Source organism: Myxine glutinosa, chromosome 1 (assembly GCF_964187855.1).
Source record: "Myxine glutinosa chromosome 1, kmMyxGlut1.1, whole genome shotgun sequence".
NCBI lineage: Eukaryota > Metazoa > Chordata > Myxini > Myxiniformes > Myxinidae > Myxine > Myxine glutinosa.
In genome coordinates, this window is record NC_136261.1 from 327,556,565 (window position 1) to 327,575,792 (window position 19,228).

General features: G+C 47.4%; 1 protein-coding gene across 1 annotated transcript in view; it reads right to left on the reverse strand.

Moving 5' to 3' along the window:
* The window catches only part of LOC137419504 (uncharacterized), a 62,893-nt gene that overhangs the window by 2,468 nt on the left and 41,197 nt on the right, over positions 1 to 19,228 (reverse strand). The window contains exon 3 of the mRNA XM_078769753.1: positions 5,887 to 6,201. Coding sequence (XP_078625879.1) covers positions 5,887 to 6,201 — 315 coding nt within the window. The remainder of the gene's footprint in view (positions 1 to 5,886; positions 6,202 to 19,228) is intronic.

A 19,228-nucleotide genomic window follows, 5' to 3' on the forward strand; every position in this document is an offset into this window, starting at 1 on the left:
CTACTCACAATAAGTTAGGGATATTGTGGGAGTGAGTTTATTTATTTTATAGGGGTTCGTGTTATGGTATTGAAATGAAGGATGCTGTGTTTTTCACACACATTAATAACCATAGAATTAGGACCAACAACTTTTTTCAATATAATTAATACACAAAATCAACCACACTGAAGAACCTGCCAATATCCCTAACTTATTGTGAGTAGTGTATATACAGACTTGGCATTTAATATGGAATATTTTTTTTGTTGGGGTGAACTTACTTTTCAAGATGTCTTAGAACCAAAAGTTCATTGGAATTATGTTGAAATTATTCTAGATTTTGTTAATGTGACCTTTAAAAGAAACAAAAACCACATTTGACATTTCGAAACAAATAAATTGATCCTTGAAAGTGATGTAAACTGATATCGAACTCAATTCATGGACAGTACTGTGTTAAACTTCTGTACGTTTTCCAGAAGTAGCTCTTTATTTTGCACATTAGCCAAATTTATTTTCAACAAAAACAAAAGCTAAATTACGACTGGGATTACGGACAGTAAAATTACAGTTCAGTACTTCGTGTAACCCCCACGAGCATTCAGGAGAGCACGTACACGTTGAGGCATACTGTTCACGAGATTTGCCAAGGTTTGGACAGGAATCGCTTGGCATGCAGTGACAATAGTCTGCTGCAATTCACGCACAGAGGTCGGCTGCTGGTTCAAGTGGTCGATTTGATGCGTTAATTCTGCCCACAAGTTCTCTCTCGGATTCATATCTGGGGACATGGCAGGCCACTCCATATGCTCTACACCACGGTCAGCAAGAAAGTGTTGGATCATGCGAGCACGATGAGGCCGTGCATTGTCATCTTGGAAGACAAAGTTTCCTCGAAAGGCTGCACGAGCAAATGGAAGCAATGTTTCTTCCAGAATGGCCCTGTACTTGAACTGGTCCAGGTTTCCATTCAGAACAACCAGGTCAGTTTTGCCCCCTGCATGAAAAGCAGCCCAAACGGTCACCCCACCACCTCCAGTTTGGACTTTTGTCACTATACAATCTTTGTTGTAGGCTTCATGCACTTGTCTGCGCACTCAGACGCGGCCATCATGACGATAGACCAGAAATCTAGACTCGTCACTGAAGATCACGTGATTCCAGTGTCCTGGCTGCCATTGACGGTGCTCTCTGGCCCACTGCAATCGGTGCTGGTGGTGTTGTCTGGTCAGTCGTGGCTTTCTCAGGGGACGCCTGGCACGATAGCCTGCTTGAACCAGTCGTTGGCTGACTAGCCTTCTGGATACAGGCACATTTGTCAGTTGCTGCCAATCAGCCCTAAGCCGATTAGCTGACTTGGTACGGCCATTGCGGACTAACCGGTGCAGCTGGCGATCATCCCTCCTTGTGGTTCTGCGGGGATGTCCTGGCCTCGGTATTGGAGTAGGGACACCCCTCTGAGCATTTCGTTTCAGGATCTTTGACACCTGACCTTGAGTGATGCCATACTCCCGAGCAATAGCACGGTCTTTCATTCCGTAATTTCGTAAAGCCACCACTCCATGACAAACAGCATTGTCGAGTTGACGGACCATCTCCAGAGGAAGCGGCAATAACTTTTGGAGACGTGCAGCAGTTGTTTTCCACTAATACAGAACGCAACAACCCTTGTATACCCGACTGTGAAGCCAATCGTCAAATGCACCTGTCCGTACATTTTGCCACGCCACCTGTGATATAATCCTGTTGTTGACTTCTTCCTGCGACAGACAATCAGTGACATGGTTCTTTTAACAAATAAATCACCAAAGTGTAAAAGAAACTCACCAGATTGATATACTGAGTTAAGAAAGTAAACCCAAGTCAAGAAAAAAATATATATTCCATATTAAATGCCAAGTCTGTATATAGCTGAACCTAGATTTATATCCAGGCCAGACAGATTAGAGGCCAGTCTCCGGAAAAGACCGACTTCCGGTCCCTCGAGCGACGGGGCTTGCTTCGATCTCTCCACGGCATCAAAGTTTGAGTGTTTTCCCGTTCGTTTCTTTGTGAAATTTCCGCTGCGTATTTTGTTGTGTATGTGTTATTGTGTGTTTCTATTTGGTTTTGGTTTTGTAGTTGTTGCAAATTTGTGTAATTAGTCATTTCTTTGTTCACGCCTCGTGCGCCTCGTGCGGCCTGGTGTCTCGTGCGGCCTCCTCGTCTCGACTTGTGCCCCGCCCCCTATATCTCGTTTTTCTTTCACCTCTGCTCCTGCTTTCTCAAATCCACGTTCTCACTTAGAGACTTTTCCCAGATTGTTTTTCATGGTTTTGTTTAAATATTTATTTAAATATGTTTAAACCGCAGCCGTGATGCTGACGCCGCCCCCCCCCCTCTCCCACCCCCCAGAATTTCCATGTTTTAAACGTTTCCCAGTGTGTACCCTGGATAAGAATAGGTACGCTGTATCCCTCCTGCGTGTCGTAAGAGGCGACTGGGAGGGTTGGCGTCAGGAAGGGCATCCGGCCATAAAAACATTGCCTCAAAGAGAGAACCATGACAATTACAACTACATGTGGGCAGGGTACAGCCCGAAGTGGAGATCGGTTTCTGAGGTTTGGGACATGGAATGTAGGGACAATGACAGGGAGATCAGGAGAAGTGGTGGAAGTATTGGTCAGAAGAAGAGTGGACATATGTTGTATGCAAGAGACGAGATGGAAGGGAAGTGGTGTGAGAATGGTGAAGGGTAGGCAGGGATAGAAATACAAGTTTGTGTGGCAAGGGTGGCCGGAGGGCGTGAATGGTGTTGGTGTCCTGTTTTCTGAGGTGTTTGTAGACAGTGTGGTGAGTGTGACTAGAGTGAGTGATAGGTTGATGATGGTGAAAATGATGATTGGAACGCTCTTGGTGAACGTCATCTCGGGATATGCTCCGCAGGTTGGTCGAAGCGATGAAGAGAAGGACAAGTTCTGGTGTGCGATAGAGAAGCTGATGGAAAACGTGAAAGATGAGGAAGTTGTTGTGGTAGGAGGAGACCTAAATGGACATGTGGGAAGGAGTATGGATGGTTTTGACGGAGTTCATGGGGGTTACGGATATGGTGTGAGAAATGGAGAAGGTGAAACGATTTTGGAGTTTGCTGATGGAGCTGATTTGTTGATTTGTAATACTCAGTGACAGAAAGAGGATAATAAGCTTGTTACATACACGTCAGGTGGGTCGACGACAACCGTTGACTACCTGATGGTGCGTAGGCGAGATAGGGGGCACCTCCGGGACACAAAGGTGATCCCGGGGGAGGAGGCTGTTTCACAGCACCACTTGGTTGTCTGCGACGTAAGGGTGAAAGGTGCGAGGAGAGCTCGGCGGGTGAGGTACCAACCGAGAATGAAGGTGTGGAGGTTGAAAGAGGTGACAGTAAGGGAGGCATTAAAAGAGAGGCTGAGTAGGGTCGAGGATGATGTGGTTGAGCTTGAAAGTGGTTGGATGTCAATGAAAGCTAGTCTGTTGGGAGCCGTTGATGAGGTATGTGGATGGACAAAAGGACCACCGAGGCACTCGGAAACATGGTGGTGGGATGATGAAGTTGGAAAGAGGATTGACGAGAAGAGGAAGAAGTTCAAGGAGTGGCAGAAGGCGAAGGGTACGGGAGCAGAAACAGCAGAGCATGAAAGTTATAAGGCAGCCAGGAAGGCTGCAAAGAAAAAGGTAGCAAAGGCGCAGGAGGCATTTAGGAAAATGTTCGGAGAACGCTTGGATTCGGAAGAGGGTCAGAAAGCAGTATTCAGGATTGCAAAGCAGAGAGCGAAAGAGAGGTGTGATGTGATGGGGGTGAGTTGCTTGAAGGATGAAGTGGGACAAATCGTTGTCGACCCAGATGGAATTAAAGGAAGATGGAAAAGATATATGGAAATGCTGTTGAATACAGAGAATGAATGGGATGGCAACATGGAGAGTAACCCAGTTTTCGGACCGGCAGAGAAGATAACCGAGAAGGAAGTTGAGGAAGCGATAAAAGCAATGAAGGGTAGAAAAGTGGGAGGGCCGACGGGAGTTGTGGGAGATATGTTGAAGGCAGCAGGAAGTTGGGGTGTGAAGAGAATGACAGAGATCTGTAATCTGGTGGTGAAAGAAGGCCGCATTCCAGTGGATTGGGAACTGAGTACCCTCGTCCCTCTATACAAGGGGAAAGGTGACCCTCTGGAGTGTGGCTCGTACCGAGCGATAAAGTTATTGGAGCATGGAATGAAGGTATTGGAAAGGGTGTTGGAGAGGAGGATAAGGAAGAAAGTGAAGATCGACGAAATGCAGTTTGGATTCATGCCAGGAAGAGGAACGACAGACGCGCTTTTCATTGTGAGGCAGTTGCAGGAGAACTACATGGAGAAGAGGAAGAAGTTGTTTCTTGGGTTTGTTGATCTGGAGAAAGCATTCGATCGGGTTCCACGCAAAGTATTGACATGGGCATTGAGGAAGTTAGGAGTGGAGGAATGGTTGATCAGAGTAGTGATGGCAATGTACAAAAGAGCGCGCACAGCTGTAAGGACGAAGGACGGGAACAGTGGTGAGTTTGAGGTGAAGGTGGGAGTGCATCAGGGGTCGGTACTAAGTCCACTACTATTTGTAGCTGTGATGGAGGTGCTGGCTCAGAACGTAAAGGAGGGTTTACCGTGGGAGTTGTTGTTTGCAGATGATCTGGTGTTGATTGCGGAAAGTATGGATGGACTGAAGGAAAAGATGAACACGTGGAAGGAATGTATGGAGACAAAAGGTCTGAAGGTGAATATCGGAAAGACGAAGGTGATGGCAAGTGGTAAAGCATGTGGTGAGGTGGAAAGAACTGGGAAGTGGCCCTGTGCTGCGTGTAGGAAGGGTGTCGGAGTGAACTCCATTCAGTGTACAATGTGCGCTGAGTGGGTTCATCAAAAATGTAGTGGTCTGAGAGGGTCAATAGCCAGTGTGGCAGCTACATTCAAATGTAAGGTGTGCACAGAGGGAGCTGCAGATGGAGGAAATGTTGAGTTGGATCTTGGAGACGGCGTGAAGCTGGAAGGTGTGAAAACATTTTGCTACCTCGGAGACATGCTGAATGGAGAAGGTGGATCAGACTCGGCAACGGTTGCTCGAATGAGATGTGCATGGAAGAAGTTTCGGGAATTCAGTGGCGTGCTGATAATGAGGGGAGTGTTGTTGAAGCTGAAGGTAAAGGTGTATGCTGCATGTGTGAGAAGTGTTATGATTTATGGGAGCGAGACATGGGTAATGAACGTAGAGCAGCAACGAAGGTTGGAAAGGGTGGAAATGCGAATGGTTCGACGGATGTGCGGAGTATCGTTGAGAGAGAGGAAAACAAATGATGAATTGCAAAAGATGATGAGAATAGAGCCTGTGATTGATGCTGTGAAGAGGAACAGGTTGAGATGGTTTGGTCATGTGTTGAGGAAGGATGAAAGTGACTGGTTGAGAAGAGTGATGGAAATGAATGTAGAAGGAAGTAGAAGACGGGGAAGACCGAGAAAGACTTGGCTAAAGATGGTGGAAGAAGAAATGCGGGCAAGGGGGTTAACAAGGAGAGATGCAGAAAATAGGGCAAAATGGAGAAGATTGTCATGGGGACCGCAAGGCTAACCCCCGCTCTAGCAGGGAAAATGGCCTTTTAAAATGCATGTTGTTGTTGTTGTTTGTATACGGTACGTACCAGTAGAGTCTAGGCCGTCCTGCCAGGCCAATAAGGAAAGGATAACCGTCAGATGGCGAAGAAGTGGTGTTCAAGCATGGTTTTGCATACAGTAGGTTCTCAAGAGAAAATGTTGCATATGTTCTGAATCAAGAATCCCAAAGCACAATAGTATTCATATACCAAGGAGGATGAACTACATCAAATAGAGGAGGTGCAAAGTGTGGATGCAATCCCACCTTTTATATTTATAGATGCCGTTGTAGTGCGTGTGATGGATAGGCCAGTACGTCCATATGGGATGAGTACTACTTGGCAGATGAGTTGCTGGTCATGATGGGCAGCCTTTGGGGTAAAGCATAGTTCACTTGAGATTCTGCTGGATGAGTAATTTTCACGATATGCGTCAAGTGGATTTGAAATGTTCCCAAGGAACCAGTTAATTTGCACGTCGTTGATCGGGTGTATGCCGATAACATTGCACCACGTGCACACTTCAACATCAATATGGAGTGGGCTCCTGGGTAGATCCATGTGAAGGTCTTTAGGAGGTGCTGCGAATTGAGAAAAACATGACATTGCATCTGATAAACGAAAAATAAAAGTTGTTAATCAGTGAGTAGCATTCTCATGAATGAGTGAGTAGCATTCTTATGAATTAGTGAGTAGCATTCTTATGAATTAGTGAGTAGCATTCTTATGAATTCGTGAGTCGCATTCTTATGATTCGGTGAGAAGCATTCTTGTGAATGAATTCTTGTGAATAGTGCCATCTCATCGCTCTTGGTGTCCTGATCAATTGTTCTTCAGGGCATGGCCTCACGCCCCTCCTGTGCCTTTGTGATCACCATGTCGGTGGTATCATTGGTGGTGCTCAATGGCCTGTTTCAGGTTAGTTTTTATGTCGTGTCTTAATGCACGATTGCTGGCTTGGCTACGTGTGTGTGCAGTTTCGGAAAGAACAGAGGGGAAATAACAGAGGCAATTGCATACAGGGGATTTACCATTAATCCTTAACTAATTAACATAACCCCACCCCTCATCATGGGAATAATTATACACTTCCACGACATACAATCTAACGGTGGGTACATAGTGGGGTTATGTTACCCACCGGAAGTTCTTCAAGTTCTTCCGCTGAACTTGGGGACGACTAAGAAGAAGACCTTTGTTGGTCGAACGCTTGCCGAGAATTAAAGATCGACCGTCCTGAAGCTATGTCCGCGTCTTTATTCTCCCGATTATATATATATATATATATATTGTTACGGTTTTTAGAACCTTCACTTTGTAAATTTAGTAGTAAATTTCCTGTGTACATTTCCCCTTAATTGGCTGTTAATTGAAATGAGCACCTTAGCTAGTCCATGTACAAGCACGTAGCCAATCGTAGAACCTCTCTATAGTTATTTCATTAGTCTGTGTTTCAGATAAGGCTGTGTGTCCAATAGTCGATCTTACGTTGCACCAAAATCAAATAAGATAGATCCCCTTTCGATGGCCCCAGAACCTCCATTACCAACTGCATTACCTCCATTACCAACTGCATTACCTCCATTACCAACTGCATTACCTCCATTACCAACTGCATTACCTCCATTACCAACTGCATTCGCCGCCATTGCCCATGTGCTCTAACTCGGAGAAGAAGGGCGTGGCCCGCCCATCATCATCAAGAGGAGGAGTCAGCCAGCCCCGATCAACCAACCAAGAATGAGTGGGTTTGGCTTGTGAGGGCGGAGAGAGAACGATCAAGAAGTTTCGCGAACGTTCCAGGGTGTGGCGCTATATAACGTTGTGCGGAGCCCCCACCAGAGTTCTGTGGAGGTGAGCTGAGTTCTGAGGGAGGTGCGCTGAACCAAAGTGAGAGAGTTCTGAGGAGTCCTTCTGTGGAAAGAGATGGGCAGGCAAAGCAGTGGAGAGAGAACGCATGAGGCGGAGGACGTACGAGGCCTGAGGGAAACGCCGCTTGGAAAAGCCCCTGCGCGCGAAGCTCTGACGCGCTGCTGCGCATGAACCAGATTGCGGAGGAGTCGGTGGCCGTTCGCCTCCAGCCTGCCATCCTGAACGGACTCTTCTCTCCCTTCCACCCATCCACCCCTGCCATACTATCCATTCGTGTACGTGAGTTTGTCTTCTTTGTTCTGTCCTGGGTATAAGTTAAGCCTGTGTAAGTATAAGCTGCCCTGTGTCTCCTATCTTTCACTGTAAATTACCTTCGTTCCCTTCTTTTCTTTGGTTGTGTAAATAGTAATTAATAAATACCTGTTCTTCCTTCCTTTGTCTTCTTCATTCTCGTCCGACCATCTTTGTCTTTTACCAATTGATATACGTGGCACGATTCGGCCAACGCTCAGGATCGGGTTTAGTTCTCTGTTAATGGCTCGAACTTCGGACTGCTAACCCGCTCAGCAAATACCATCTTGTCCGTGGTTTCGAGCGGAGTTACCCACCTGCCTTGTGGAGGGATTGGCGGAGGTGTACGGGAATCCCTTGATCAATCACCTCGGCCAATCCCACCCCACGGGGGAGCGGGGTAGCTTCAGGAACGGAGACGGCCAGTGTACAAGACGAGGGGATTAAACCCCCCTCGGTAAGGGGAGTGCCGTCGTCTGATTCCGTAACAATTGGTGCCAGGAGTGGGATTCGGACCCGAAGTGCGCTTAATGCACTCAAAATTACGAGCGGCCGAAATTGTAATAACATCTCAATTTAAGTCGTGCCATGGATGATCAAGGCGACCGGATGCCGGTAGGGGAGTTAGAGGAGGGTTTAGAGTCGACCCAGGACCCCAGGGAGGCAGTGGGAATCATGGAGGAGGAGCACAATACGCATTGGGTAGCGGAGTGTTCAGGCGCACAAAATGGCGGCGGCTCACACGTGGCCGCTGTAGCCGCACCCGCTGCACAAATAGGGGGAATTGATGTGCGGGACCTGATGGCGCAGATTAATGCGGCCATACTAATGGGGAATATAGGATTGGAAAACAGAATGGGGGAGCATTTAGGGGAATTGAGACATGACATGGGAAATCAAATCGGGGGGCTAGAAGCCAAATTTGAGGGTTTAGACAACAAATGTGAGGGGTTAGACAACAAATGTGAGGGATTAAACAGCAAATTGGGAGGAGTAGGAAACAAGTTAGGTAGCAAATTGGAGGGATTCGGAAGCCGATTAGGGGACAAACTGGGGGGCATAATTGGCCAAGCCAAATAAATTAATGAGGGGTTGGCGAGGGGGCAAGCCGCACATGAGGTAATGGAAGCCGAGAGGGAGGTTAACCGCAGGTTGAGCGAAGAGGTCGCACGGGTACGCGACGGGGTAACGCGGGTTGAGAAGCGCTGGTTGAGCGAGTCGGGGCAAAGCACAGCCGGGTGGACCGGGGTAGAAATCGTGACCCGGGGTTTGGGAAAGCCGGCCGCCGACCGCCGAAGTAGAGAAAATTTTAATAAAGCCAGCGGTCGTCAAAGAGAAAAACGAACAAATTGGTTATAGTTGAAATTGGGATTGGAGAGACGGATTTGGTAGAAAAGTACCAGCAGAAGGGAGGAATGGAAATTGCACAAAGTCTAAGTTCACATCCTGATGCCGTACTTGCTAATCCTTATAAAGATTTGCAGGTGCGCGTGGAGAAGAGGATCCCAAAGGTGAGTCGTGCTGTATATGGTGCTAAGAGGTTTTGTAGAAGGATGTTTGGCGAAAAAAGAATTTTTGCGTGCTTGGGATCGAGAAAGCACCCGGGCGTTGGTGGAGAGTCCCTTGTGAGTGGTGCGAGTGGAAATGGCGCTCTTGTGAGGAAAAAGTGTGCGTCGGAGAGTGAGTGTGTGACAGAGTGTGGGAGTGAAACCAAGTGCGAGCGAGAATGCACGTCGTAGTGTACGGAGTGTGACACGGAGAGTGAGTTAGTGGTGGCACGTGTGCGGGAGGGCGCACCGAAGCACGTGATCGGGTGTGCAAAAGAGTGCACACCCAAGGTTGTCACAGAGGATGTGACCGAGGAGTGGGCGCAAGGAGGTGTGTTAAGGAAGTGTGCAAACGACGAGTGTGCGCAAGAAGGTGCGCGAGAGGTGTGGTGTGTAACCGGGAGTGCGGTGGTGGAATGGACGGGGTGTGGGGAATGCATGAGAGGCGCTGAGACGCCGGGCTTGGTGAGTGTAAAAGGGGTTGCGTATGCGTGTGAGCCTGCAAGTGAAGCATCGACGTGGACCGGGCCAGCGTTTTGGGCGACGGATAGCCGACGCGAGCCCTCGGTCCGTGCCGGGCTGTGGGTATTGCGGGGGCCGGCGGGGATCGGTGCTGCGTCGCTTCTCTTCGGAGCGTCGTGCATGATCCGGGCCTGGCCCCGCCCCGCACGGTCGAGTCCGGGCCCTGCCGGGCAAGGCGACCTGTCAGGTTCGAGGGCAGGTAGGAGGGACCGGAGCGGTGCCCCCTTGTGGTTGCGGCGTTCCAGCCGGGCGAGATTGAGCCATCGGGCCGGAGACCGAAAGCCTCCGCGCCGAGATGGTGCGTGGAATCTCGGCCCGAGCAAACCGCCTCCCGTGAACCGAATGCCGGACAGACTCAACCCACGGTAGACGAACCACCCGCATTCATTGCTCGGCTTTGCGAAGCCGAGCTTTGAGCATGTATCGACGTACCGAGAGGCTCAAGTTTAATGGACGGTGATGATGATAGTGTTTTTGATCCGAAATTGGGAATAGGGAATATGATTGGCAAATGGGATTGGTAAATTTGATTGGCAGTAAAGATTGGCAAAGTAATGGGCAGAATTGGAATTTGATGGCAAAATTGATAGTGAGAGATGCCCGATGTGCAAGGATGGTAAATCCACCATCCCTCACATCCCCTGGGCACATGAGCACTACTTATGGGGTTATGGCGGTGTAAACCAAGCCAGGGAGGGTTTGGATAATGTATAGGGATCTAGAAAAATGACAATAGGTAACGGTAGAGGTAAGTAGCGACATTGTACAGGTAGTCGGGGACGTAGAGAGGTTAGAATGGTTGTTAATGACGTCGTATGTGCTTAGTTTAAAGGGAAGACGGGGAGCACCAAGTTAGAAGGAAACCAGGTCGATCAGATGATGCAGTGTGTTTGTGGTTTATTGAATGAGGAATTTGTATGGAAGTTCTTGCTGGTGAGCATGTTGAAATGAGGAATTGAGGGGCAATGCTCGGGAAAGATGTGTGTATGAGCGTGGGAGAATTTGTGTGCCTGAGGCAATGGTTTGGAGAATTGAAAGTGTATGGAGCAGTGTATTGTGAAAAGTGTGAGGTGATTGTGCATTGTATTGAATGAATGAAGAAGCCTGGGAGGAAGGAGGGTGCAGGTTGCACCAGGTTTGATTGCACAGGTGTGCAAGTGAACAGGTGCATGGAGAATGGTTGTGTGTTGTATGGAGAATGGTTGAATGAATGGTATGGAATACATGGAGTATGGAATGGATGGTGTGGAGTGAGTGTGGTGGACAATGTGGAGTGGAGTGGTTGGTGCGAAGGGAGTGTATGGGGAGGATGGACCCCTATCACCAATACCCGGGGAGGGTAGTTTAAGAGTTAGGTCGAGGGTATAGGTAAATTGTGGTTGGGTATTGGCATCTGTGGTGCGTGTGGAAGAATGGTGTTTGGATGGGTGCATTAGTGACGTGGAAATGGCTGGGCGTGTGGCCTGTTAGGGGGATGGTTGGTTGAGCGCTCCGCCACTGTTAGGATGTCGGCCAGGTGAGGCCGCAGGTGGCTCTGGGAGCCGTTAGAGTTGTGGATGGGGCCCTTGGATCCGGAGGACGGACCCGGGTAGCCCTGTGCCAGAGAGGGCACTGAGGGGGTAAGTGCCAGGGAGGGCCTTCCCCAGTTAGATAGGTAGGGTGAGGAGCTAGGCAAGCTCGGGAGACAACTTCAGTGGCGGAGGCGCACAGGTAAGTAGACCTGTTAGGGGAGCCACACGACTCGGCCCCGAAATTGTGTAAAGGCACAGGGAGTTGAACCGGGGGAGTGAGACCCCAAATTGATGAGCACCACAGTTTGGTCAATGGGAGTTTGGTTCTTAAAACCGCATAGAGTGTAAGATGGATAATGGTTTGGCAGGGAAAGACCCCGGGTAGTGTAAAGTGTGTTAATGTCATCTAGGAAGTAGTTAGGATTGAAATCTCCTCGCACCATCTGCATCCACTCACCTGAGGTGACGACAGAACTCCACACCGTGCCATGTGTTGTTTTATTTTTCCTGTGCAAATGTTTTGGATTGTGAGACACATCATGATGTGGGTGAAACATTGTGCTGGTTGTTCCATCTCTCCCTCCTTATGAGGATTGATGATAAATTGGTGATGGCAAATTTGGTTAGACATTGGGATTGGTACGAATTTGGATTAGGGGAGATATGGGAAGACGTGACTAGTGACGAATTTGTAAATGTGTAGATTTTGTAAACATGGGGTAAGGGCAAGGGTGGAGTAGGTGACAGGGGGGATGGCGTACATTAGGAACGAGCTTTCTCACTTCGCTCTCCATGCGCACCTCGCCCTGCATTACCTTGATTGATGTGTACCCTTGTGACCTTACCCCTCGCTAACTCTGCGGCTTTGTCTTCCTTCCCCACCCATGGGCCGTGCTCTCTGGGCACTGAGGGGGAGGGTGCGGGAGCCTGCAATTGTGTGCCCGAATCCCCGCAACCAGCTGCCTGCATCCACGCACCACTTATGGACCACAGTACTGTGGCTGAGCACCACTTATGGACCACACGTTGTGTGGCATGCCTCTGCTGGGACCGGCCAGGTTGGCCAGAGAAAGATCTTGCTTGCGGACCTCGATGAGGTGGCACCAAGCCATACAGGTGGACCACCCAGAGCTGGCCCCTGTGGGCCATAAATAAAAATGGACACGGTTTGTGCTTTTGTTTTATTATGTCCAAATAGGCCGCAAGCAAAGAAGACCAAGAAAAGACAACATCAGGAAGAACATTGGCCAGCAGAGGGAGCGGAGCAGAGAAGAGGAAGACCATCAGTGTGTTTCTTTTGTTTTATTATTGTGTAATGTCGCACTGGATGGTGCGTGACTGTGCTCTTTGATTGGTGCTTTGGTGTTTATTGGTGCTGGTGCGTCGATGCAGTGCATGCTGTCTCCTCCCTCCCACAGGATTCTCTTTTTGTTTCCCTCAAAAGAAAAATAACAGGTCCTGGGTTGCGTTTTGTAAATAATGAAATAATGTCACCTGTAAATAATGCTCCCCACCGTAAATGTTGAGTTTGAAAATTAATTCCGCAATCTGGTTATTCTGTGGGTGTGTATCTGTTAGGTAAGGTGCAACGTAATAGCGGGACATATTTATTTGTGTTTTAAAACTGTCACACTCAGGGTCAGATTAATTGTAGAGGGAATTACACCTGAGTGTCACACTAAGTTAAAGTTTTGTCGGGCCGAGACGTGCCGTGAGGAATGAAGGTGCTGTGTTATGGTTTTTAGAACCTTCACTTTGTAAATTTAGTAGTAAATTTCCTGTGTACATATCCCCTTAATTGGCTGTTAATTGAAATGAGCACCTTAGCTAGTCCATGTACAAGCACGTTGCCAATCATAGAACCTCTCTATAGTTATTTCATTAGTCTGTGTTTCAGATAAGGCTGTGTGTCCAATAGTCGATCTTACGTTGCACCAAAATCAAATAAGATAGATCCCCTTTCGATGGCCCCAGAACCTCCATTACCAACTGCATTAACTCAATTACCAACTGCATTCGCCGCCATTGCCCATGTGCTCTAACTCGGAGAAGAAGGGCGTGGCCAGCCCATCGTCGTCAAGAGGAGGAGTCAGCCAGCCCCGATCAACCAACCAAGAATGAGTGGGTTTGGCTTGAGAAGGCGGAGAACGATCAAGCAGTTTTGCGAACGTTCCAGGGTGTGGCGCTATATAACCTGTTGCGCGGAGCCCCCACCAGAGTTCTGTGGAGGTGAGCTGAGTTCTGAGGGAGGTGCGCTGAACCAAAGTGAGAGAGTTCTGAGGAGTCCTTCTGAGGAAAGAGGTGGGCAGGCAAAGCAGTGGAGAGAGAGAACACATGAGGCGGAGGACGTACGAGGCCTGAGGGAAACGCCGCTTGGAACAGCCCCTGCGCACGAAGCTCTGACGCGCTGCTGTGCGTGAACCAGATTGCGGAGGAGTCGGCGGCCGTTCGCCTCCAGCCTGCCATCCTGAACGGACTCTTCTCTCCCTTCCAGCCATCCACCCCTGCCATACTATCCATTCGTGTTTGTGAGTTTGTCTTGTTTGTTCTGTCCTGGGTATAAGTTAAGCCTGTGTAAGTATAAGCTGCCCTGTGTCTCCTATCTTTCACTGTAAATTACCTTCATTCCCTTCTTTTCTTTGGTTGTGTAAATAGTAATTAATAAATACCTGTTCTTCCTACCTTTGTCTTCTTCATTCTCGTCCAATCGTCTTTGTCTTTTACCAATTTATATACGTGGCACGATTCGGCCAACGCTCAGGATCGGGTTTAGTTCTCTGTTAATGGCTCAAACTTCGGACTGCTAACCCGCTCGGCAAATACCATCTTGTCCGTGGTTTCGGGCGGAGTTACCCACCTGCCTTGTGGAGGGATTGGCCGAGGTGTACGGGAATCCCTTGACCAATCACCTCGGCCAATCCCACCCCACGAGGGAGCGGGGTAGCTTCAGGAACGGAGACGGCCAGTGTACAAGACGAGGGGATTAAACCCCCCTCGGTAAGGGGAGTGCCATCGTCCGATTCCGTAACTACAGACTTGGCATTTAATATGGAATATTTTTTTTTACTTGACATGAGTTTAGTTTCTTAACTCAGTATATCAATCTGGTGAGTTTCTTTTACACTTTGGTGATTTATTTGTTAAAAGAACCATGTCACTGATTGTCTGTCGCAGCAAGAAGTCAACAACATGATTATATCACAGGTGGCATGGCAAAATGTACGGACAGGAGCATTAAACAATTGGCTTCACAGTCGGGTATACAAGGGTTCTTGCATTCTGTATTAGTGGAAAACAACTGCTGCACATCTCCAAAAGTTATTGCCGCTTCCTCTGGAGATGGTCCGTCAACTTGACAATGCTGTTTGTCATGGAGTGGTGGCTTTACGAAATTCTGGCATGAAACAGCGTGCTATTGCTCGGCAGTATGGCATCACTCAAGGTCAGGTGTCAAAGATCCTGAAACGAAATGCTCAGAGGGGTGTCCCTACTCCAATACCGAGGCCAGGACGTCCCCGCAGAACTACAAGGAGGGATGATCGCCAGCTGCACCGGTTAGTCCGCAATGGCCATACCAAGTCAGCTAATCGGCGTTTGGCTGAGTGGCAGCAACTGACAAATGTGCCTGTATCCAGAAGGCTAGTCAACCAACGACTGGTTCAAGCAGGCCATCGTGCCAGGCGTCCCCTGAGAAAGCCACGCCTGACCACACAACACCGCCAGCGCCGATTGCAGTGGGCCAGAGAGCACCGTCAATGGCAGCCAGGACACTGGAATCACGTGATCTTCAGTGACGAGTCTAGATTTCTGGTCTATCGTCAAGATGGCCGCGTCCGAGTGCGCAGACAAGTGCATGAAGCCTACAACAAAGATTGTATAGTGCCAAGAGTCCAAGCTGGAGGTGGTGGGGTGACCGTTTGGGCTGCTTTTCGTGCAGGGCGCAAAACTGACCTGGTTGTTCTGAATGGAAACCTGAACCAGTTCAAGTACAGGGCCATTCTGGAAGAAACATTGCTTCCATTTGCTCGTGCAGCCTTTCGAGGAAACTTTGTCTCCCAAGATGACAATGCACGGCCTCATCGTGCTTGCATGATCCAACACTTTCTTGCTGACCGTGGTGTAGAGCATATGGAGTGGCCTGCCATGTCCCCGGATATGAATCCGATAGAGAACTTGTGGGCAGAATTAACGTGTCAAATCGACCACTTGGACCAGCAGCCGACCTCTGTGCGTGAATTGCAGCAGGCTATTGTCACTGCATGGCAAGCGATTCCTGTCCAAACCTTGGCAAATCTCGTGAACAGCAGGCCTCAACGTGTACGTGCTCTCCTGAATGCTCGTGGGGGTTACACAAAGTACTGAACTGTAATTTTACTGTCCGTAATCGCAGTTGTAATTTAACTTTTGTTTTTGTTTAAAAAAATTTTGGCTAATGTGCAAAATAAAGAGATACTTCTGGAAAACGTACAGACGTTTAACACAGTACTGTCCATGAATTGAGTTCGATATCAGTTTACATCACTTTCAAGGGTCAATTTATTTGTTTCGAAATGTCAAATGTGGTTTTTGTTTCTTTTAAAGGTCACATTAACAAAATCTAGAATAATTTCAACATAATTCCAATGAACTTTTGGTTCTAAGACATCTTGAAAAGTAAGTTCACCCCCACAAAAAAAATATTCCATATTAAATGCCAAGTCTGTGTATATATATATATATATATATATATATATATATATATATATATATATATATATATATATATATATATATATATATATATATATATATAGATATATATATAGATATATATATATATATATATATATATATATATATATATATATATATATATATATATATATATATATATATATACATACACACACATATATATACACACATACATATACAGTCACGTGAAAAAGTAAGTCCACCCCATGTAAAGTTTTGACTTTTTCAACATACAGCTATTTGATCTTCATTTCAACAATATTGATAGATAAAGGTGATATAATACAACAAATATCATGAAACATTTACATTTTGTAGTCCATTGTATAATTTAAATAAACATAAATGCAAATTTCGCATGTGGAAAAAGTAAGTACACACCCTTGGCTCTAATAGTTGTATTGCCCCCTTTGGCAGAAACAACCTCAAGTAGGCGTTTCTTATAACTCTCTACCAGTCTCTGACATCGACTGAGAGAAATTTTTGCCCACTCCTCCATGCAGAATTCTTTCAGCTGTGCGATGTTTGAGGGGTTTCTTGCATGCACAGCTCGTTTCAAATCCCCCCACAACATCTCGATGGGATTTAGATCTGGGCTTTGACTTGGCCATTCCAGAACCCTCCATTTCTTTCTTTTCAGCCATTCCTTGGTGGATTTACTGGTATATTTAGGGTCATTGTCATGTTGCAAGGTCCACCTTCGGTTGAGCTTCAACTTTCCGACAGATGTCCTAACATTATCCTCAAGCACCCTCTGGTACAATGAAGAATTCATAGTGGATTCTATGATTGTGAGCTGCCCAGGCCCTGATGCAGCAAAGCTGCCCCAAACCATAATATTTCCACCACCTTGCTTTGCAGTTGGTATCGGGTTCTTGAGGTCAAATGCTGTCTTTGGTTTTCGCCAAACATGTCTTCTGTTACTGTGGCCAAATAGCTCGACCTTTGACTCATCTGTCCAGAGCCCATTGTTCCAGAAGTGCTGGTCTTTGCCAATGAACGCCGAGGCAAACTTTAGTCTTGCCCTGATGTTCTTTCTGGACAGCAAAGGTTTCCTCCTAGCACACCTCCCATGTAGATCAAATTTGTGCAGCCTCTTTCTAATGGTGCACTCGTGCACTTTGACATCAACAGTGGCAAGAGCTACCTGTAGGTCCCGTGATGACATTCTGGGGTTCTTAGAGACTTCTTTCAGCATCTTGCGGTCTGCTCTCGGGCTGAACTTGCTGGGGCGGCCTGGCCTGAACAAGTTGGCAGTTGTTTGGAATCTTCTCCACTTGTAGATGATCTTCTGGGCAGTGGAATGACTGATTTCAAATTGTTTGGAGATCTTTTTAAATCCCTTCCCAGACTCTTCGGCATCTATAACCTTCTTTCTGAAGGCCTCAGAGAGCTCTTTTGATCTCGGCATGGTGACGCCGCACACTTCAACAACAAAGAGCAAACCAAACTAAATGTCTGAGGTTTAAATAAGACAGGTTCCTCCAAGATCCTCTCTAACGATGTTCTAATCATTTGTACCTGAGTTGGTGCACCTGATTCTAATTTTTGGTATTTGAAGTAGTGATAAATGTAGGGGTGTACTTACTTTTTCCACATGCGAAATTTGCATTAATGTTTATTTAAATTATACAATGGACTACAAAATGTAAATGTTTCATGATATTTGTTATATTATATCACCTTTATCTATCAATATTGTTGAAATGAAGATCAAATAGCTGTATGTTGAAATATGTTGAAAAAGTCAAAACTTTACATGGGGTGTTGTTACGTGCTCCTCCCCAAACCCTGGTCACGGTGTACCTCCGAGCCCCGAGAGGAGTCACGGCAGAAAGATGTGTTATTCTGTGTGTCAAAGATCAATGGTGAAACCACACCAATTGTTACCGACAAACAAGTATTGCATTAAGGTCACACAAGAATAACAGCAATAACAATATTAATCAATTGCACAACCAATATATCATTCCTATGATGGTACCATCAGTTTCGTACAATGTAACTCACTGTGCTCCAAGTGAGCGAAATGAACATTCCCAATGTCTCTATCCCGGCATCAAGCCAAAGTCGATGTTGAAGCGATCGTCAGAACAATGTTGTATCGAGACCAGAATCCCGCTCGGTTGACAGTCACACTGCCAAAGATAGGCAAAAGTGTCCTCAAGAGGCGGCTGGGAAATCACACCTTCAGGTATGGACGTTCAACGGCTCCCAATCGGCGAACCGCAAATTCACACTCAAAATCCACGTGACACACACACACACACCAGGTTAACGTCTGGATGCGGTGTAATGGTTGATGCGAGGTGAAAAAACCTGGAGCGATGCGAAATCAGGTACGAGGTAAAATGGCCAACAGCCCGTTCTCGAGACGTAACGGCACTCTAATGATTCTCTTCGGAATCAACCGCAAAACCTGTTACGCAGGTTTATCTGTCACAGCGATAACAACTCTGTCGCAGGAATCCCTTTCCCAGGAAACCCCAAAGTTCGCTAGTGGCCAGCGTTTGCTCCAGGCCTCCAAACAGCTCGGCTCCTTCTCCGACCTCACTCGCTCCGCCTCTTTCTCCTCTCCTTCTTCCTCTTCTTCTTCGTCCGGTTCCCGATCCAGTTTCTGGTTTCTTTTTAAAACACTAACTTTTAAAACACTAAACGTGTTTTTAAAACACTTTTGTAGCTCGAACAAACGGGTAATCTCAGGGCGAACGGTAGAGGGCGGATTTAGCGCGGCTGGCGATTATTCAGCCGCATTCATTCACTTTGGCCGAACCGCACAAGTTATCAACGCCTTGGCTGCGCCCATGTATCCCTCGTAACCAAGTTCATACAGTGCGAGTGATCCTCTTCAAGCGCGTCCTCTCTCTCCTCTGCCAGTCCTTTGAAGCGCCTCTCCCTCCTCAGAACTCAGAATTCGTAACTTCTTTCAGCGCACCTCTCCCATAACTGAGAACTCCAACTGAGAACTGACGTGGTGGGGCTTCGCGCAATCGGTTTTATTGCCAACCCTCTTAGCCCGATCGATGTTCCAACCACGCCCTGTGATGCAGTGCTGCAGCTACACGCTGTGAGCCCTGATTGGTGGCTCATTCTTACCGTCATCGCCTCGCCGCTGCGCCGACCTCAACCCT